Source organism: Anser anser (genome assembly GCF_964211835.1).
Source record: "Anser anser genome assembly, chromosome: Z".
NCBI classification, from domain to species: Eukaryota; Metazoa; Chordata; class Aves; order Anseriformes; family Anatidae; genus Anser; species Anser anser.
Window position 1 is genome coordinate 85779394 of NC_139723.1, and position 23111 is coordinate 85802504.

Genomic DNA, 23111 nt, shown 5'->3' on the forward strand with positions numbered 1-23111 from the left:
ATGCTTTCACCCCATATCAATGCAAAACACCAGGACAGCCTGCAACAAGGTTATGCTGGAAGAAATGCTGTGGTGGTGTATCCCGTGCCAGCTACAACAGCCAGCGAGCAGCCTGCTCCAAGGAAAAACAGGGAGAAGGACATCTGCCATGGTAAGAAGTCCAACCACATCAATACTTTGAAAATTTGTTTGCCACAGGGTTTGACTTCAATACCCATGGACCAAGAACATATAAATTTTTTTCTGAGGACATGCATATATCTGAGCGAAGATGCAATTCTTTTATTGGTACTTTTATTGGTACTTCCCATGCAACTTCATGGTACTGTGTTTATTATCTGGGCAGCCCATAGCTATGCCATGACTCATCTCCTGGCCACTTCTTCACCTTCACCTCTTCTTCCATCCAGGCACTTGCTATCTTTCAAATTCCAGTCCTAAAACACTTTATGATGAAATACTTTAACTTATCCCTACCCTCCTAAGAAATCAGGTTCCCAAATCAACCAGAAGTTTCTGTTAGACATTGGCCTAAAATCCCTTAGTGTTTCAGTGGTTCTTGGTGATGCTTCACACACTGACTGCACTGTCCACATGCTCCCTGCTCACCGAGGATTTTACAATTGGGAAGTCTGTTTGTTTTGATTCTTGTACTGTGTGTTATTGTGTGAAACTAATAGTGGCATGGGAAGTTACTCTGCTGAAACTCTTTGCCAGCTAACTGCTTCACTGAACGAACAGTGAAGTACATTCATTGCCTTTATTGAGAGCATCTCTTCTGGCAGCACGGCAAAGCTTCAGGAGGAGGGACAGCTGGTGACACCACGTGCCAAACCCACAGTCTGGTTATTAGGGAGATGTGATCCACAGGTCTCTCACTTCCTAGGGGAATGCTATGACTACTAAGCTGTTCTGTAACTGGGAGCTTCTTCACTTTAAAAGGAAAGAACAAGCAGCCATTTAGACCCAAAGGGATGATGAGGCACCCGAGTGCAGAAGAGTCAGACTTTGGCATTTTTGTTAGACTGGGATTCAGTATCACAGCTGCAGGAAGTGTTTTATTCCAGAGAATGGGACTATGGACAGTCCCCCCAGCTTTGGCATTTCATCCCAGCCCACTGACCCAGCTTTGGATCCCAAACTCCATTTTTGGGAACCTCCCACTTAATTCAAGTGCTGAATTCCGCATGCACAAGTCTCCTTCCCCAGTAATTTCCAATGCCAAAATGACAAATCAAACATACAGACCAAACAAAACTATTTTCACTCCAGCTTTCTCAGTAAAAGACTACGGAAGGCATTTACTCAAGGTCAAGCTTCAGAGCTTCACTAGCACAGTGAAGCTCCAGCACGAGGGGATCCACCACAGCACCCAGAATAGCTGACAGCTCCGCCAGGGCCCCCGACACTGCCGGTGCAAGGACACAGTCATTCTGTGCAACTGTGACAACAAAAAGCAAACAGCATTTAGTAGAACTAAACCCGGTCTTTTTACTACATCCCACCAAACATGGAAGGCGACTGTTTTTTGGAAAGATGTTAAGGACAACGTTCTTACTAAAAAAAATTAATGTTTGAACTGTGAATCTGTATTGTTCTCAAATCATGCTTGAAATAATAATGAGGTTTTCTTGCTATTGAAAGGAAACATACTCCTTACAAATTCTGTTTCTCCTTGAAACTATGCAGTATTCCCTAGAGGTATGTGAAGATTTCGTTTAGTTTGACTGGTAGAACAGGAAAGGACAAGTTCCACATGAAACCCTACCTCCACCATACAAAGGTAAGTAGATCATCATGATACAGGTTTTAATTAGCAGAACCTGTCCATTTTGAGTAGAGTTCACAGACTTTAAAGATGTTACTCAAGTGAAAGAAGTTTCTGATTCCACCACTCCACATACAGCTTAGCTATAAAATGTCACCAGCAAAACTGTTAGGAGGTGTTATGCAATAATTACTGCTACGTGAACTGAAACTCCGACATTTCCTAATTCGTTTTTTAAATTGCATGGCAGGTCTTATATAATACTCACATAAAGTTTCACATTTTGGCATTTAATATGTGAGTGCTACTTAATGAAATCTCTAGACCTAAAATCTTGTTCCTTAAAGATGACTTCTGACAAACGTCCTTGGTGCAAGTGATCCTCCAAAAAGGAACACACTTAACATTTTTTGCATTCTTACCTTATGTGATATTCAGCTAAATATAGAAGCCCTTATTTCTATCATGAAGAAAAATAACATGGAAAAATATTACATCTTGCAAAAAAGATATCAGATAGATCAATGTGCAACTTAATCCAAACAGTTTTCTTCACAATTTTCCTTCACACCTCCCAAACTTTCCTCTGTACAGGACACCACAGTTACACGAATGTAACTGATCCGCTATTTCCTTGTAGTCTCTTCATTTATGCATCATCTCTGGCTATATTATCAACTATTTTCTTTCACCCTTGTTATTATATTTGGCAGTAACATATGACATTCGTTGCAAAATACATACACATCTAAGAGCATGTTTCTAATGAAACAACTTCTGTCATTCAAAAAAATCACTCACTGCTATAGACCTACCTTCGATGTCTAAGTAATTTTAATTGAGAAAGTATAAAAACTGAATAAATATCAACCCCTCACTTAAGCTGTCAGCTACACAGAAGCTGAACTTAGAAATTCTGCACTTGTTCCCCAGTGATTACCTACTGTGTTTCAGCATCTTTGCTGTGACATTCGAAAACCGTCATCACTTCGTATGTATGACAGTTGTGTTCCATTGAAAGCACCTCTGAGCATTTTTGACTCTACTTAAGAAAAGAAACATCATGACTGAGACTGTGGAATCCAAGCCCTCAAAAATGAACATGGACTGCATCAAGTTTCCATAATTTCCGTAACAATCTAAGTGGAAAACTGCTTATTACTTTGCCTAATAGCATTCACTAAAAATACTTTGAAAACAATCAAATGTCAAGTTACTTGTGAGGAACATTTAAATGGATGCACAGGAACCAGGTGATCAATGATCCCAAAAGCACCACACATTTCAGCTGTCTGAATGTACTGTGCAGGAGCTGGGAAAGATCTTACGCTTCCTATGATGCACATAATGCCAGTGGGAAAAGAGTCAGTGCTACTCACAATGCAGTCAGCAGCCAAAGAACTCTGCATTTTTGCCTTTAGGGTAAAATTGCTATTGAAATTTCTGTAGGAGGCATAAGAAAGTTGGAAGGAGTTTGCAGAGCAGACATTTCACGTCATTACAGTATGGGGAACATCATGCAAGCAAGTGAAGCAGTGATCTGCCAAGGCCACCCATACTCCTCTCGTGGCTTCTCAGTGTGAGACTACTGGCGTGCTCAAACAAGAAGCATCGCTGCAAAGGTAAATTGAGTTGAACAAGATATGAACAGGAAATCACCATAAATAAATAAATAAAAAATGTAAACAGCCTCCTGAGAATAAGATAAAGATAAAAATATAGTTGATTGAGCTAGCTTCTGTTCATACAGAAGGTGAAAACGTGCACACAAAACTTTTGATGATGATGATGATGCAGTACTCTTTGTACACTGTAGCTCCTTAAAAGTTAAAAAGTGCACAATACAAATTTCAGGTCCCAGATAACAGATGCTTGACAAGGGATTACAGGGCAAGATGCCCAAACTGTTGTAAATAGGAATATGCTGCTTTACAGCCATCATTTTACCCCAGAGCTGAAGCTAAATCACGAGCAGTGCTTTTATTTCTTCTGATACATTAGGATATAATAGCATGGTTAGAAAAGCAATTCAGATATACAACTGTTTATGAGACTACTTCATGTGCATACTATGCTCCTCCTAAATCCTTCAGTGTTATTAAATACTTTGAAAATTCAGGAGGATAGATAAAGATGTAAGAAATCTATCCTATTAAAAGGAGAAGCTGCATTATTGGTCTTTGAAGTGGTTGGCAATCTAAAGAATCTATAGGTAAGCTCTTTCCTATAACAAAGCATTTTTATGTTTTCCTCTTCCCTTGCCATCCCTTCAGAACTGGCCATGGCTTGTAACAGTGCAATTTATTCCATAAAGCGTAAGATGGGTCTAAAAATCCTCTATACGCAAATTACAAGAACTGCTCTCAGAGATTAAATAAAATGCAAATAGGAAGGAGATGAGAAATAGCGTTTAGAGAGCTGATAGTAGACAAAACAAATACATGGAGTAACTTTTAGATAAATGTTTTTACTATATTCCAACTTATTTTTAAAGTCATTCCCCTGGACACTGGATAAGGGTCCTGCATCAATTCTGATAAACATAGAAGTTGATGAGCAGTGCTCAGCTTCCTGTCTAATGTTCTGGAAGCATACACCAGCCATAGCCTGAATGTTGAAAAATGAACCTTTAACTGAGATTCAGAAAAGCCAAACCCCACAGAAAATAATTCTAGGAGTCTGTGTACACAGCTACCCATTAAAAAAATGAAATATAATCAACAGATGACATTTTTTCAAATGTTGAGGCAAAACACTCGTGATAGAAATATGGAAAAAATGCATTATCCAACTAAATAAAATTTCCTGAAATATTTATGAAGACTCCTCTATTTTGGAACGAAATTTAATTTTGTGCAGCCTGGTTCATTATACAAAGCAGTGACACACATAGGTAAGATGAGAGATAACTGTATTTGAAAGACAGAGAAGCACTTGTATATGTTGTACATCTGTCCTGGAGTCAGTCAATTGTTCTATACCAAAGTCCTATAAGCTATTGCCATTGTTTACCTACAAAATAGACAAAGTTTTCTAATGAACTCTAATGATCAGATAGAGTCCACTGCACCATGTGACAGCGAATCTTTGGTGAAAAAAAATAATTTTATGTTTCTGAAAAATTCAATAAAGTTTTTTTTTTTTTTTTCTTCCCCGGGGAGTGTGACAGGATTCTTCCATGGTCCTGATACATCAGAATCTTAACGATCCATGTGGTAATGGGAAAACCTGCAATTATTTGTTCAGACACCAATTTTTGTTTTTCTCTGCATTGCATAAGCACCTAATTTCTTTGCAAGTGCTGTGAATAAATTGCTAGTAAGTAATGTAAAAACTTGCCTTTAGGAACTGCAACAGACATTCCCTTTTCAGTTTATTTGGAGAGAAGATATGTAGTTGAAACTTTTATTTCTGTTGCAAAGAAAACCTTAACTCTAATCTGCAATGCTACAAATCCATCTTCTCCAGAATACAAGGGTTGTTTTTTGTTATCCGTAAACCATTTCTTTAAGGTCAAGTGTTTGGGTTAGCATGCACACAGATGCTCGAGTGGAGCAGACTGTACGTGCTGTACCAGCTTTATATAACAAAAATGCAGCAGAACACATTATCTTTGAGGATGCCATATACTTCAGTGGCAGTCCACAGATCACTCAGCTTTGGCTCAAACCTAAATATGTACGAGAGCAGTTCTAGAAAACCTTTACCACATTCCAGTAACATACCTGAATGGCAATAAAAAAAAATCTTACTCCTCTCAACTTTGTTTCAAAGTAGCGCAGGCAATCACATACATCTCCCAGCAGAATACGGGATAAGGATATAGCAGGCCTAAATAAAGGTAATCTATTAGAGCCTTTTCTCTTTATGAATGTTTTAAAAGACACTTCCCTGAAATGGTTTTATGCTTGTTATTTCACTGGCAGAAAAATGATGTAGAATGACTATCTTTTTTTTTTTTGTTTTTAAAAATGTCTTTGCCCTTTAAAAAAGTTCATTAGTTTTTACATAAATTAAGCATGTACAAAAAAAATCCCCAGAAAATACCACCTGTTGTTGCTTTAAAATTAAAGTTGCAGGGTTAAATCCTCCAAAGGCAGATATCATGATAAAGACGGAAAACATAGGACTTCCCTTATCCCAATGGATACATGTGTGTTAGCATACAATTTAATTACAAATTTTTGTAACTATTATTACAGAGTCCTTGAAGTGCCATGTTTTTATCTAATTCATAGCATGTTAAGCATCATTACTTTTTGTCCAATATCTGGGTAATTCTTCCTGTAATTAAGCAATTCTGTGGAAAAATTAATGCTCACAAAATTAATTTTATATATGAAATGTGCAAAATGCTCCTCTCTCTCTCAGTTCCTAAACTATGAAGAAATGAGAAACTTCATCTGAATCACTGATTACATGAAGGAGAAACAGAAGTTTATCTTTCCAATTATTTCTGTGAAAAGCATTAGGGTGACTTTACAATGCCCCCAAAAAAACAAAACCAGAGACTGTTCTAGATTTCTGTGGCTATACCTTACTGACATCTGTTTTGACAGGTTTTTCACAAAGTTGGTTCACAGAGGATAAGAATCCTCCACTTCCAATAGGAGTAAACAAAACTAAAATTCTCTGTTCTGCATTTTTTTAATATTGCTTTTTAGGTGGGGTAATGAGGAAATTAGTTTTCAGTAAGCAGCTTGTTTTGCTACATGTGATGTTCTTTATGGGCAGCGGGAGAGGAACCAACCCTGGCAGGGTATTTTTGGTTTTGCATTTTTGCCTCTTTCAGTGATTTTCTTTCTCCAAACCATTTTTTTTTCCTCACTTCATACTAAGACTGTCTTTCAATCTTACCAACTCATTCCTTCTAAAGAATTCCACTTTCCTTCAGTCCATCATTTGGTCCCTTGGCCACCCACACTGCCAATTAACAGCAGTTAACTTGCATGACATTAAAAGTAATATTGCAGTATGCTGTCCAGAGGGACACTACATCTCCAAGAAGACAAATTTTAAGTTGATGGGACTGTGGTTCTGTAACTTGCACACAGTTGGTGTAAGTGTGGCTCTGTATGTGTCAAAAAGGTCCCATTTTAAATTCCATACGCTTCAATTCAGGCAGACTTAAGTAGAAATTTGACAGATAAACAGTTTCACACATGGTTTTATCCACAGTCTGAACTGCCCTATCTACCTCTTACTGGCTTTTTCAAATAACTAATTTTTGACTTAATTTAAGTTCTCACACCTTCCTCCTCTAGTGGTATTTCAAATTCCAGATCATAGATATCTGCATTGAAGGAATCTGAAGAAGTCTGTTACTTTTTTTTTTTTTCAAGATAGCTTTATTATTAACTTTAGAACAACAACATCCAATTAAAATACTCAAAAAACTCAATGGTTAGCCTATGTGTCCCCATAAAATATGAAGAAAAGTGGATGGAAATAGGAGGTGAAACATCAGAAAGTTCTAATGTTTCACCAATATCTCACACAGATAAATAGTAACAAAAAGATTCCAGTTAAGCATTTAGTACCAAACAGTCTGAAAGGGTTTGAACAGATTTCCTTCTGTGTCCATTTCCTTCACTTTATAAGGCTGCATGTTTAAAAAAAGAATTACTGAGATGTTTATAACATATGGAAACATACTTCTGGTTTTTAAGCATTACATTTTTCAATCAAAACCTTGCTTGAGGAACACTAAAAGTTTGTTTTACTACATTGTTGAAATACATAGAAGTTACAAAAATAAATTGTACTCTTTCCAAAAATGCTGTTATTTGGAAAGCTACTGCACTGTGTTTTTTTTTCTTTTTTTTTTTTTTTTCTGTTTGTCTATGGATGTTTGACAAAGCCCAACCACACTGAACCATCGACTTCTGAAAACCTCTGAACAAACCCACGCATGTGAAGGACTGGGAGATGCACACACTACTGGTGGCTGCACTTAGGCTTTCCTGGAATTGATGAGGCCATCCACTGGCCTATTCCAAACATATTTTGACTTACTTGTTGGCAGAAAACCATCTGAAGACCATAATAACAAATAAAGATGCTTCTGAAGATCAGTACTGTTACTTTTTTCATGCAAGCACTTCAAAATTCTTCATCAGCCTGAACTGAGCAAATGTTGTCTTACAAGGTAGTAATAAACAGTATTTACAGAAAGACCTGTGAAGTCTCTCTCTTAATGGTGATATATTGTATCTACAGCTTATGCTGTGCCACACTTCAGGCCCTTCTAAAATCACTGTATACATCAGGATTCTAGGTCTCCCAAGCACAACACAAGTAGCTGCACAGTAGAAAATCAGTGCACAAAATTCTACTCTTTAATCTGGGGAGGTGTGAAGGGCCCCTGAGACAGCGCTCATCCTTTTCTAAAACAAATTCTAGCAACTTCCTTAGCTACAATCACCCTCTACTTTATGAACACTTATATAAGTGGTCTTATCTAAAAATGTCTTCTGAGAACAAACATGCAAACTAATGTTATCAGTTATACTCCTTTACTGCAAAATAATGGCAATGCCCCAGAACTATATAACTAGTAGAGAAGGGAAATAAGAGAAAAGGTTTTGATGTTTGCCCTTCTTCAAATGTGCGTAATGACTAAAACAACGGGCTTTTAGAAGACCGCAGTAGCTGCTTGTATTCCTAATGTTGGAAGTTCTTTCCCCTTGTCACATTCTGTTCTCGTCTCATAGATCTGAAGAATGAACCATTTTTAATCAGATGATCATAAGATGCCGCTGAAACACTGAATATTCTAAAATCAATACAGGTAATAATATTTATCCTCAGAAATTCTCAACACCCAGGAAAATAAGTGAAATAACACTTAATGCAGTCTGTGTATGCAATACAAATACCAGATGAAACCTTTAAATGATACCAGTGAGACTCCTGGACGATGAATGAAAAACACCTCTTTGAATCTGCAAATAACAATGTATTTGTCCAAAAGTCCTTCAACCACAAGTATATTATTAATGACATGATAATGCAAAGACGAACTGCAAAAAACACTGGTCCTTTGTACTAATATTCGGAAGTTTAAACTGACTGAACTTCACTAATATTTTTAGCACAGGATTTTGAGATAGTCTGTTCTCTCTGTTTAAGGGTAATTTATGCAGTCTTTTCTCATGAAAGTTTCCAATTCATTTCAAGGGAATAACTGATTAAGAATTCAGACAGAACTGCAGAAATTTGCTATTACTAAATACAAGAGCTTGCTTTAGATTTGGGTTAGGTTGGTTATTTCAGTCTATTCTGAAAAGACTATTTTCTGATGATGTAAAAATAGGGGTATTAGGTAAGAGAAATATTCTCTGAACTAAGATATACTTCATCTGAAGGAGGGTATGACTAATATTTAGAAAATGTATTTATAGCCCTCTGGCTCAATAATGGAGTGGAGACAGGCGTACCCAAGAATAACCTGATATTGAAAATGTCACTTTGGCTCATAAGCCATCAACTCAGATCAAAGAGCCGGTAACTTAGTACAAAACAAAGTGATCTGCATACTAAATACAGCTTAAATTGTTAGAATTCACATACTGTACAAAAACATTACAATATAATACTGGTTTACCATATACCACCTCAGTAAACAACAGCCTAAAAAGATTTTCTTGTATAGTTGTCTTTGAAGATTATTAAAATAGCCAGTAAAATGATCTAAAAATTCACACAACATTGAAGTCATTCAGACTATTAACTACTGAATGGCTAATGCAATCAAAAAATCTTACCAAGTTACTTAGTGATATATAATGGAGGAAAATATTGACAAAAATAGCATTTAAGAGACCTAGGCAGTGTGCTTTTTGTGAAAAGTAGGTGGCTTCTGAGTTTTTAAAATACATTACAAGAAAAGAAATGACCCTAGCTTTTCTTTTTCAATATTTGTCATATATGGACATATCTCAACTAGGAGTCTTAATTTAATTTGGTAAAAAACTCCTATTCTGCCAATGGTATACTCAATTCTACAGCTGAACAATTCATGCACATTTCGTACGTACGCAGCACTTACTGATAAGCAGTAGTTTTACAGACTACCAGCTAAACAATGTTAATTGCATCATACTAACTCTATTATGGCTGACCAGTTTATTTGGAAGTGGGTTTAATTTTATTTTTGCATCATTACTGAAGTCATCAGATGATCCCAGGGAAGACTTCCTATTTCTTCACAATAGCACACATTTATTGGAAAACACTTATGCCTGGTGGCAGGGTTCTACATTAAACCACTTCTTTAGACCATTAAAAAAAATTAGATAGAGCTGCAGCATATCCATGTAAGTAGAGAACACACTGTAGGGACACCAAAACACCACAGCTCATATTTACTGTTCAAATATTGTTCACGCTGATAGTGTTTCCTACATGGTGGATAGGCTAAAATTGTACACTTATTTGCATGTTATCCTTTGTCAAAATACGTCTGCATCACAACACATCACAGCCTTAACTGAAATACCAAACTCTTACATGGAATAATAAGCTTGGTTAGTACCCTGAAAGTGGCAGAACATGATTTATATGACAACGTAACTGTAGACAAATATCACGGACAAAAGATTTTAGTCTACTGGTGTTAACATTATATATTTCTACAACATTAATTTTGCTCTAGTTGTTTAGCAGAGCCATTACTACACTGCATATACTGAAAGTAAGGCTTACTTCATCCTTTTGGATCAACAGTACTATCATCTTTCATCCACTGTAATTTAACTAAATACAGAAAATGTATAAGTTTTAGATTTGTTTCACTATATTTAAAAGAGAGACAATACTGCAGTTCATAGACCACGTTTTAACTACTCTTTAGTAACCCCACATTTCTAAGATAAATATGGATACCTTACTTTTAAAAGACAATTTCTTTCTAGGGAGTAAAGGAAATAGGGGAACCTTTTAACATCTACCCATGCATAGGAGGGTGATTAGTTCAGTACTCTGTTTGAGAAACTAAATGAATGACTATTTATGAAGTACTTGCAGCTTTGAATATAATCAACTGTAATAACAAGATACAATTTACAAAAAAATTCTTTTTGTTGAAACCACTTTTGTAATACTGCTTTTTAATAACCCTCATAATGGCCGAATTAGAAGGACCCCAACTGAAGTCATTCATCCCACATAAAACAAACATTGCTTTTTCTTCTTAGCTTTGTTTTACAAGCTACATTATTTCCAGATGACGCTTGAGGGGCCTAAGAGTTTCGAGAATTAGATGCTTAAATAGACAGCTGCTTTCTATTTACCATATAAATGAAGGATAAATCAAAGAAGAATCTAAATATTGGACTTAATTTAGCCCATTATAGAGCACAAACTGAGAAGGAAAAGAAAAACGAAATTCAGAAATCTCATCACACAAATGCAAAGTTTAATTCTTATTATTAGTACGAGAGAAAACCTCGTTGACATTTGCAGAATTCCAAGCCTCCATGTTACACTAGCTCTGCACAGCAGGTAAATTTAACTAGATTGGTAAGGAGCCAGGAAAAGAGTCAGCTCTGACTGGGAACTCTCACTGTACCACCAGGCTTTGCTACTGCAGACTTCCATACGTAGCTCACTGCATTCATATTGCCAACATGCATTAATTTCTATACCTCAGCTAACAAAGAATCAACAGATTTTGGACAGGAGTTTAAAGGATGGCTCTTCAGATAGTTAAGGGACTACACTTACACTACACTACATTGTTTCTATCACTGACAAAATTCCTCCACCATTGAAGTGCTGTTTAAGTGATAGTCCTGCATGTGAATTAAATGAAGATACCAGCACTAGATGGACTATTTTTAGATTTTTTCCTAGCTTAAGCTTCAACTGGATAGAACAACAGGCTTAATTTTTATAGCCAAAATTCAGAAAAAAAAAAAAAAGATAGCCTATGTGGCTAGTAATCACCTTACCAACCCTATTTTCTCTTAATGTTATTCCATTAAAGCAAGGGAAGGCTGTAGGTAAAGCCCCCATGGATGGTGGTAGCAATCCCGAGAGAACTCCTAGCAGATGGCAGTGGCGGGTGCTCAGAACCATGACCCCTGCCATGGGTGTTGAGTGATTCTGGAAATGTGCTCCAAGGAATATTCATTTAACTGCTAAGCCTTCAAGCCCACCACCAGTAAACAAGAGGTCGGGCTCCCACTGCCATAAAAGCTCTTGTCCCTGTGTTGCATTAGATGATGCTGAAATAAATTTAGAAACCTAATTAAAACTATGTAGCCAAATACATACCAAAGACCCAAGTGACAATGCATATCAAAATGTTTGAAACTAAAACTGATCCTACAGCTGATTTTATTTTTTTTAAATTGAAATAGGGACTGAATTCTGAATCCATGACATAAGCTCACCAAAATTTAAAATTCTCCCTCGCTCCCTTGACATAGTTAAGGAGAATCCCTCGTTACCAGCTGCAGCATACCAACTGTCAAAGTGCTCAAAAATCATACACAATCCTAAGAAATTCTTGAAAAGCAACAGTTTGGGCAGATGGTAGCTCCAACGACAGGTCTGATGTGCTATTTTCTGAGGGAAGTTAGCATGCCCCTAGGTATGCTGCTACATATATTTGTATCGTGATATAACAGATGTCATTAGGTTGTAATAAAATTACAAAGAAAAATCACTGACATGTTTACCTAAGTAATTTGTCTTTATTTGAACTGAAAGACACAAAACACTCTATTATTTTACTACCAGTTTTCTTGTTGGTTAAAAATTCTGGCAAATGTGCTTTCACTGAACTTAAGAAAGCTATGAACAAACCTGAGTGGAATTTTTCCATTTCTTCAATGCTGGAGATACTCGTGGACAAGGACAATTTGACAGAAGCGTAGTATTTCAAATTAGGTAATTACTACTGTGAAAATAGAGCTCCTGTCCTCCCCTCTGGCTTCTCTTTCCTGCTCCTGAATTGCTTCATGTTGTGTACATTTTACCAGGGCTTTCCTCCATAATGGACCAAGAAACGGCTCCAGGTCTTACTATTTTCTTTTTTAAAGTCCAGAAAACCTCAGCGAGAACAATATAAAAGCCAGCTGGGTCAGCTCATCACAGTTCACAACAAAAATACCCATGTCTTTGCTGTACGCTGGAGACCTGATGGCAGTACCCAGCAGATACTCACAAGACTACAAGAAACGTGGTAAAGGAGGCTCCTAGAATACTCTTACCACCATTAAAAATCAGCAGCTCAGGTCAACGATTTTGTTTGTATGAATGTGAAAAAGCTAAGTACAGCTGAAACACCACTTCTGTTCAAGCCCTCAGAAATTGACATATGCCTATCTCGTCTAGCACTCACAAATGGGCGGAAAGGCATGCAAAGGAAGACTTGGCTATAAGCAATACCTGGAGGAATTTTACTTGTGATTTAACCTTTGGGACCTAGGTACTGTACAAATTCACTTTTGGATTATAAAATGCAAAAAGAAAAATCATTTATAAATTACAAAAATCAGAAAACTGAGAAATGTGTTTTTAAAACATATTTGACAAGTCTGAATGACACCCCTGAAGAGATTACAGCCTACTTGGTAATCCTCCTCCTCACTAGACACAAACCAAAACAGAGCAGGCAACATCAGCATCATCCCTTTCTTAGTTCCACAGGGAGATAGAGGTAGAACTGAGAGAGAGAAAAAAATCCTTCTTCTGTCAACCCAGGCTTCATGACCTCAGACACTTAAGTTATCTCAGTTCGGAGATTTGACGCTCCACAAGTTCCTTACGACATTCTTGCACTAACAAATTCAAGCAAACTGGAACAACTTACAGACAATATTAACATGGGCTTTCAGGAGCAGTAACTGAATGAAATCTTGCAGCCACTTGTATTTAGACAACTGACAATGCTTCAGATTGAGCTAGAACATGAGCAAGTTGGAAAAATTCAGAAAAAAAGCCATGCATAGAAATATACATTAATTTCTCAAAATACATGCAATAAACTTCAGCAATTTTGTTCTCCCCTAAAGCAAACTTTCCAACTGCTGTTCTTCTCCTCCCCTCCCTCCCTACGTCATAACAGTGGTAAAAAGGAAGAAATTCAGCAAATTATCTCAATCTCTGGGCACTGCTCCCCCAGCAGTGCTCCATAAACTGCATTTCTCAGCTGTCTCCACCTTTAAGGGGATGACTCTGTGGAGCGTACCTTGGGTCCTTTCTTAGCTGCAGTACAATTTGCAACTAGTATGTAAAAAAAGTCCCAAACTCAATGATCCTTGTGGGTCCCTTCCAACTCGGGATATTCTATGAACTTATGAAAATAGCCTTCAAGCACCAAATTCACGCACACAACAAAATATATACATATATATACACACACAGAAATATATGCATATGTCTGAACATATGTATAGTGCCCTTATGTAAGACACATGAAACACTTTTCTTTCCTCTCAACAGCAGAGACAGAAATGTGTTTGTCTAGAGAATTTACAGCTCTCTTTACATAAAATCAACAGCCCCCCTGAGACAATAGGCCACAGATATGCCTAACGCAAGGACTATACCTGTAAGTTAGTGTAAAACTTTCAGCCCTGTTATCTAGGCATCTGAAGAGGTCTGACAGTTGGTTGACTGAGACCCCAGGGTGTCTCTAAGGTTAGTTTCATACGACACAGCCTGCAGCAGGAATCCCAGCCTAGGGAGCCCTGTACCCATACACCCAGCCCCAGGCGCTCACTGCAGCCCCTTGGCACCGCAGGCAGATGCTCAGCTGCGGCACTGCAAATTACAGAGCGTCATCCCATTGACAACAGCCTCCAAAATTGGGGAGTATGTTACATCCAGATCTGTTCATTGATCTGGTTCACATTGCCAGCACAAATGCAGAAGATGGACCAGTACAGCTCAGGTTGCTGCAGAGCTGCTCAAGCTACTGAAGACTGTTTTGTGACATGACACAGAATGAGGTAAGCTTGGATGGACAGATAATTAAAGCCATCACGTACACCAAAGCAGCCTCCCTTTGGCTGGGAAGCCCACTAAAACCCCATAGCTTTTCAGGACAGATCAATGAAGTGCCACGAGACCAAAGGAGGAATCTGAACACAAAGCAATGTAATTGCTTAAGCTGGAACCTGGCATGACACCGGGGTTAATCACCTCTGAGAAATGCAGCCCCAAGAGCCTTATCAATCAAAACAATCAGAAATGTTTAATGCATCCAAAATACGCAGCCCTCACAACTGTGCCCCTACATCATCAGCTCCTATTGATCAAGAAGTGGACCCATGGGAAAGGGCCATTTACCACATCAAATCCTCTCCAAGGTATCTGAAGTCTCAGGGGCATTCAGTTGTTCATGCTTATGCAGATGAAAGAGCTTTAAACAGCTTGTGTATCACCTTACAGGACAAACAGGCAGTATCTCCTACTCTAAACACAAACTAGGAGGGGGCTCCTGCTGAGATGTTTCAGGTTCTAAAGCTGCTATGAAGTTAAAGGTCAGACAGCAACTTCTGGGAGAGAAATCAGAGCCCCTAGAATCACAGGTGCTGTGAGGAGCTTTGTATGAATTAAGGCATCATAAGGCAGCAAAAATATTCTTAACTGCTCGAGGAACCTGGCTGTCTCTGAACAACAAAATGCCTCCAGTTTCTATGGTACGTGTCAGAAATATTAACTAAAAGATGCAGGTTAAGGAACCTGGATAGCTGAATTTAAATTACCAAACTACTATATAATATTTTCTTTGTAGGTACTTCTATGCTAGAGTACTATGATAGGTAATGGATCAGACAAGCATGTCCTGGTATATGTCTTAACACTCAAAATGAGACGGTTGTTACATTTTCATCCTCAAAAATTCGGAGTAACTGATCAATCAAAACAACTTTTTTAGACAGTATTTTAGTCAAAGTTCAAATGAGTACAAACCAAAGATACTTTGGTAGTACAAAGATATTATTCAAGTCCTTGGAAGAAATCTTCTTTTTCTACTGAAGCTAGAGATTTTCCAGCAGCCATGCAATTAAATTACAAAATTGCTGCCTATTTGTGGGTATTGGCTTAGTAAACTGAAAAGAGCGCTGTATGTATACACGCGTTCAGAACATACCAATTTGACCCATGACTGCAGTACTCTCTCAAAGGCTCACTGGGATTGTTTTCAACCAGTTTAGGTATTTCAACATACTGTGGATGCCAAAGCCCTGTTCTTAAAAATGATGTTTTTAACTGTATGATTTAAATATCCTGAAATATAAATGGCTTGCAAATTGCAAGTTGACAGGGTACAGTAAGTCTCTGAGCTATGAATAGTTGCGGTTTTGTTTTGCCATTTGTAAGTGCAAATTTTTTTTAAAAAGAAGTTTCAGACATGACATCATTCATGCAGGTTCCTGTATTTTGGTGTTGGTGGTTACTTAGTTGTCACACATTTTGATAAATCTTTGCAGATTTACGGATGCACCACTTCTATTTTGAAGCACCTTCTAAAACACTAAGTTCAGTACTCACATAATCAGGAAGCGGAGTGTCATTTGAATCAAGGGAACCTCTTAAGGACTGCGTGGCTTGCTCCAACACCTTGTTGTGTTTTTTAGACAACAAAGAAAATAAACTGGAGAGGAAAAAAGGAAAAAAAAGAATTAAAATAAATTCACGGTAGTTGTCTGAGATAATTATATTACCTAGTCAGAAGAGATGCATTGCTGTATACACAGATCTGAACGTGTAGATCTTTAAAATGCAATGTACAATAGTTGTATGTGTGTATATATACACATAAATAAAAAACATCTGGAATAAGCAACAACAGAATTCGAATTTGAGATACTCTAAAAAATAAATGATGTGAAGAAGATCCTATGTTCATGGTTAAGTTCTTAAAAGTCAAACTTTAACAGAATGAATGGTATACATACAATTTTAGTTCATAAACGGTATGTATTCATTAAAAAACAATTTCCAAGCATAACATTTCATATAATATATTTGTTTTCCTTAATAATCTTGAGTATTTTTCATTTCAATAGCCTAATTGCTTAGAATAGGAAGAATCCAAGTACATGACAGAAGCTTTGGTTATTTGGAGGCCGAGATGTCACTAGTACATATTCTTTTCAACTTGGTTTTAGTTCAAGTCAAGGAATAGAGCATTACATTAGCTTTATAAATAATCTGTGAAATCAGAGGTCCATATGCATACAAAGATTTTTTTCATGCATTTTGAAAAAAATGGCAGTCTTTTTTCTAAATTCTATTCATTTGTTGAAACTAGCAATCCTAAATCATTAAAAATCTTTTGCAGCTGTGCATGTACTTGAACTATAAGACATCGTAAGATAGAACTGAATATTCAAGACCAAGTATGTGTTGCCATGCTTCACAAATACAAAACAGGGCAGAGCTCTCCTGCTGCAATCCTATGATTTAAACTGAGTTTGGGAAGCTACACAAAAATAAAAGCTATAGAATTCACACCACTGGCTGAAATAATAGGGCTTGATGGATTGGTTTGTCGGATGACAAAAAACAGCACATGTGGAATTAAGGAAACACCTCTGTGCACATGGATGCTCATAGCAGACGGTATCATTTCACATATATGGAGAATATAACTCAACTGCAAAGATGCGAGAGACCTGAAAGAAGCAGAAGCAGTGGACAAATGATGATGGCTACTGCTTAGCAGCTTCAAGGAGTCAGATACTTCTGTAACACTGCTGGATTCCTACAACACTGTTGCCAATTTATAGATAACCCATAGAGACAGAAACCTAAACAGATGAAACTACCTTGTAAATTTGGAAAGGAGATGGCTACAAGTGGGTTCATCCCATGACTATCAACAGAGGGTACAACAAAAGCAGCAAAACACATAGCAGACAAATTCCCACAAAACTACAGTCAATCTGATTTTTCCCCCAAATGTTTCCAGAGCAGCAGCAGACTTCTTGTTCACCAGAATCAGTTAGACAGTATTAAAGTCTGTTTAATAAAGTGGCAAAATACTACTTCAGTGTTATAGTCTAGATAGTGTGTATTTCTTGGAACTAGAGGACAACTTCAGTGCTCCGAGTGATTTCTTAAGGCTTTTCTGCCTTAAGAAATGATAGTCAGAATTTGAACAAGTACTCTTTATTTTCAACGGAAAAAATAACACTGATATCAAATCCTTCGCAGCCTTAAGAGTAAGTTCTCTATCAAGCACTATCGGTGCTTGTCCCCTCACTGCAAGCCAAGAGTTTCAGGAAAAAGTTTTTTCAACACTTTTCACAGTTGCAAGGGATTAGTTATGCTTCTCAAGCCCAAATCTTACATCTTGAGAACAAACTCAATAAATCCCACTATTTTCCTACACCTCTTCAGGCAGATATTTCTTAGAACAGATTAACAGTTTACATTTCAGGACAACCTTCGCTGCATTTAAGACAAGTAATTAACCCCCACAAAAGCCCTTGGCTATGTTGTACCATCCTCAAAGTTCAGCCAGAGCCTGCCAGTGGGAGAAATAGCCTCAAGACCGCACAGCCAAAAGTGGGGCCGGTAATGCTGGTGCCTGTCTCTCTTGCTGGGATGGAGATAATCTCAGCTGGACTGAAGTGGCAAGAACAACAGATGACATTAGACAGCAACTCTTCTCTGTACTGGTTATAAGGGTTGGGAAACATTTAGAGTTTTTATGAAATGTTAACACAATATATTTGATGTCATGAAAAGTGGAATTTTGTTTTTTCCTTCATGCCACCCAACAAAGCCTTGATAAGCTATGTAATTCCTGGGACAAATGTCAACTGTCCACTAATTCACAGTCATTAGTCAAAAGCACCGATCACCTGTTAAACAGGGAAGAAGCAACACAGAAATAAGACATATTAACAGGATTTCCAGGATTTTCCTTTCAGTTACTGTATTCACAGACTGAAATTTTTGTTCAAATTAAAATTTGGATTTGCAGACTGGTCCTTTGCCTGAAACAGCAGTGCTACTTTTAGAATCACTGGTATTTTTGAAGGCTCAGATTTCAGAGATACTGCCATCAGCACCATCTAGTGCTGTGGAGACAGAATAATCGGTTAAAATCAACCTGGTGATGCTTACAGGGGGTGCAGCAAGAACAGGTTAAATCTGGTGTCTGCTTCAGAAGATACTGTCACTTCCACAAAGAGGAAGACAAAATTTGTATGAAATAGGATTTCCAACAGGTAGCTTTCTTTTTTCCCCAAAATAAATAAATCATTTTGGCTCTAAAGGAAATGTAAATAAAACAAAGAATTGGGATCAGATTTTGAAAAGTTTTTTTATGCAATACATCTGAGGAAGAGAATGCACATACATTAGTATTCTGCATGGAACTGGAGCAGCAAAGAGCAAATTTATTTTCTCTGGCAGAATGGAGAGAAATGGGGAAAAAAGGAGAAAGAAAAAGGGTAGAAGAATATTTCTTGATACACTACTTTTTTTTTTTTTTTTTTTTATTAAGTGTAATGTAATTAAAGCAGACTGCTTGTTTACTGCATAAGCAAGCCCTCGGTAGCTGATTTCTATTTCTGAATCAGCACTGAGGGGGTAGGCTCTATTATACGTTGTCTTTGGCACTGGGGCTTCCCCTTGCAAAGTTTTGCTTTCCTGCCACAGCTCATCACCTTTGCACCTGTGCTGAAACACTTCTTTGTGGGACTGTTGCCCAGAACACCAATACTCAGGTAAAAAAAAAAAAAAAATCAGTTTTGTTCACAGATTGGTTGTCCTTTCCAGAGCACAGTCTCTTAGAGGAGTCAAACTGACACAGCAGTATGAGGGCAGGGACACGTAGGCAGGAACTTTCCATACTGAGAATGAAAACATAGCACAGAACTACGCCCAGAGAGCACGAGAGGAAGAGTGAACTGCAAACCCTCAAAGAGCTCCAAAGAAACAGTACAGCTAGACAGAAAAAATGAAGGCCAAATACCGTGATTATTCACTGAACTCAGATCTTCAAAGGAAGCAGCGCTGCCAAGACGCGTGTAAACTTCACCACCAAGTACTTCACTTACAATTCCTCTAACTGTGGCTATGAAAACCACCTTGATGAATACGAACTTCATTTCTGAAGTATCAGAATAGATTTAGTTACAATCCCCAAATCATTTCATGAAATCTAGCTCATTGAGGTCTTTTATCATAGACAAATGTTGCCTTCTAAAGGAGGTGCTTGGTTTTGAGGTAGTTACATCTTCAGCGTCTGTAAGGCTTTAGGGGCTAATTTTGATTTTTGAGGCATGAATAATGCAATTAAAAATAGCAATGATGTTTTACATAATGTCAAAGTTGTTCCCACCCCACTCTAGGGTACACAAGACTAGTGATAATTCATGCACAGGTGGAAATTAAGACTGTCTCCCAAATTCCCCTCACATGTCTTAGTCACACTTCTTTTTTTGCACCACTAAAACTGGGTATGCATATTTTTCAGTTTGATCTTTCAAGCCATGTGGTCATGGAGGGCAGCCTCCACAGACTGACGAGAACATGGAGTTTTATACCAGATTACTTACCCTGTTTGTCTTTTCATCACCTGTCAGAGAGGCTATGGACCTGGACAGCCCTTTGATCTCACCCATTCTAGACAATTTATATTAATGATAAATTATGTTCAGAACAATGAAAATGAGTTAGTACCCCAACCCAACTCTCACTCACAGAAGTGCTTATACACCAACGTTTAGCAAACAAAATAATAGTTTGGAATAATAGCTAGATGAAATAGCAGCTGGCATCTATTTCGGATCTTCAAATCATACCATGGATGAGCTGAACCAGTGAGGATGACTGAAGTCTGAATGACAATCTCAAGGTCATGTACTTCTGATTTTCAGGAATTATGAAAGTACTGGTTCCTTAACTCCTTCTATAAAGATGAAACATTCCTTTTTAATTTAACACAAGGCTGAACCTCAACCAATAAAGAAATGATTACAGACTAAACGGTAATGGTTGCTTAAACGCAAGTCATTTCATTATGTGCTATTTGCACACACAATAAAATTCAAACCAGTAATATATGAACTTAACGTTTTCAAAAAAGCCAATTCCAAACAGCACATGGATCCAAAAAAATGCCAGTAACGGGAACTCATTTAACAACTTTCTTCTTGGTCCACCAAAAGTCACAAGCCAACAATCAAGAAAAAATCCTAAGCATCTGCAGTTTCTGCAGGAAGTCTAATTTACAGCAGATTGAAACGGCTTACAAAGTATACTTCTCATGTACAAAAAAGGAATGCATAAAAGACTTTTTTAAACAGTTAAAAAAAGATAAGGGAATTAAAATTAGAAGTTGAAAGTAAATCCAAAGATAGTAATTGCCAAAAAATGGCATGAGAAAAAAAAAGACAAACTGTGACTAGATTTAAAAATGTTTTTTTTTTTTTGTCCCTTATACAGATTAAATAGTCAATTATTGCTGCATTAGCAGATGAAAACAATGGACCTCAAAAGAATAATGAAAAAAAAAAGGGAGGGGGAAATGTGTCCCATAACTATTTACATTATATAAAGGAAAAATAGTCATACTCATTCAAAATGGTAAGCAAGTGCTTTTCAGCAAAACAGTATTGTTACAGAACAGCTAATAAAGGCAGACAGTTAAGTAGACAGACCTGATAACTCCTATGTACAGAAGTAAAATACTCCAGAAAGCTTCTCTACAAGGTCATTCTTGTTGACTGTCAATCAGTCTTGGAGCTTTCTCAAAGCGTCATACAATAAGAAGGAAAAGTACTGATGTACCTTATTTTAAGAAAGTAAATAGGATGACCCAAGATAATTACATGCCCGTTAATCCAGAGCATAATGATGGAACGGCTATCATGAGATTCATTCAGAACAGACCTTGCCAAGCTCACTCAATTCTTTATAATGAGACTAGAAATAAAATTAAACAAGACAGTACTCCTATTGTAATAGGGTTCTAGACGTCATTTACACGTCTTCATTCCACATGAGATTTTTTTAAGAAACCAGAATGGCAAAAAGCAACATGAAATGCATTAAATGAACAGGAAGTCTGAACTTTAGGAAAAAATGTTCAAATTTCAATCTTGAATTAAGTTTTCCTAGTAGGAGTAAACATTAACTTATTAATCCGGAAAATATACCTCTCGGTGAGACACTCAAGCAAATAAAACACTCGAAAAAAGATGAAAGAGTGATTTGACCAAAACACAAAAATATGCACGTGGAGAAAAGAAGTTAACAGAGAATCCTTCACGCTATCAGAAGAGAAGAAGAACAAAGAATTAGTGAAACAGAAACTGGTTGCATTGGCACAGCTCTCTTACTGAGATGGCTGAAACCAGTCTCAAGGCACAATACATTCCTCTTTTTTACTACACAGGCTCCCACGAGGGAAGCTGGTGCATCTCTGCTGCTACACGTGGTGAGCAGGAGGAGGCTGCACCCCAAATGCTAAGGTCATTGGTGCTGCACCTCTATCTTCATGCTCTGGCAGCCTCCCTCTACTTTGGTCCTGGAAGCCCTGCCAAGGCAGAGAAATTCCAGCCCAGGAGGAGGAGTTCATTGCAGGGAAGTCCCCTTGGTCTGTGCTGTGTTGGAGGTCAGACGATACAATCAAAGTAGTCTCTTCTGGACCTTAAGACTACGTGCGTTTAGGTAATGCTCTACACATACTGCAGCAGAAGAGATTGAAGGAATACTGCAGCACAACTTCCACACGTTTGTATATTTTTTCATATTACTAATTCTGATGAAAGATCAGACTACAAATCCTCTTATGAGACATCTCACTTCACTGTATGTGTGGGTTTTGTAGCCTTAAAAAGAAACCACTACTAGGAGTATGGGTAAAACTGAACAATTTATCTCCAAAAATAAATGCTTGTATTAGCATGCTGACATATCAGTACTGTCACAGGCAAGAGTAACACATCTGTCACTTGTGCCCTCTTTTGTAATTAAGACAGCAATGATTGAAGAAAATATTCAATTTCATAAACCTACAGCAAATTTTGAAGATGCTTAACTGTGCATTCAGAGAGACAGGCAGTGACGTTTGTTTGGCATACAGACAGGAAAATTCACGTCAGAGATTACCCACTTGATGGCCTGGGGTCACAACACTCCAGAGCTCCCATTGCTCAGAAATGCCAGACCTCTGCATAAACCAAAACTAGGGGAGGTTTGAAAGACACACTGTCAGAAAGGTGTATTTTCAATGCAGCATTTTAGATATTCTGGAAAGAAATAATCTGAAAAAAATACTGAAAGGAAAAAAAAGACGCAGCTTGGGGGAAAAGACAAGAACAACCTTTTAAGCTGAAAAATCAAAAGGAGTCAGTCATGA

General features: G+C 37.5%; 1 protein-coding gene across 10 annotated transcripts in view; it reads right to left on the reverse strand.

The window, feature by feature from the left end:
• Positions 1-23111, reverse strand: part of LOC310890191 (dymeclin) — a 205751-nt gene that overhangs the window by 49206 nt on the left and 133434 nt on the right. For all 10 annotated transcript variants that reach the window (XM_083818890.1, XM_083818897.1, XM_083818891.1 and 7 more), the window contains one exon: positions 16280-16382. In XM_083818890.1, coding sequence (XP_083675016.1) covers positions 16280-16382 — 103 coding nt within the window. The remainder of the gene's footprint in view (positions 1-16279; positions 16383-23111) is intronic.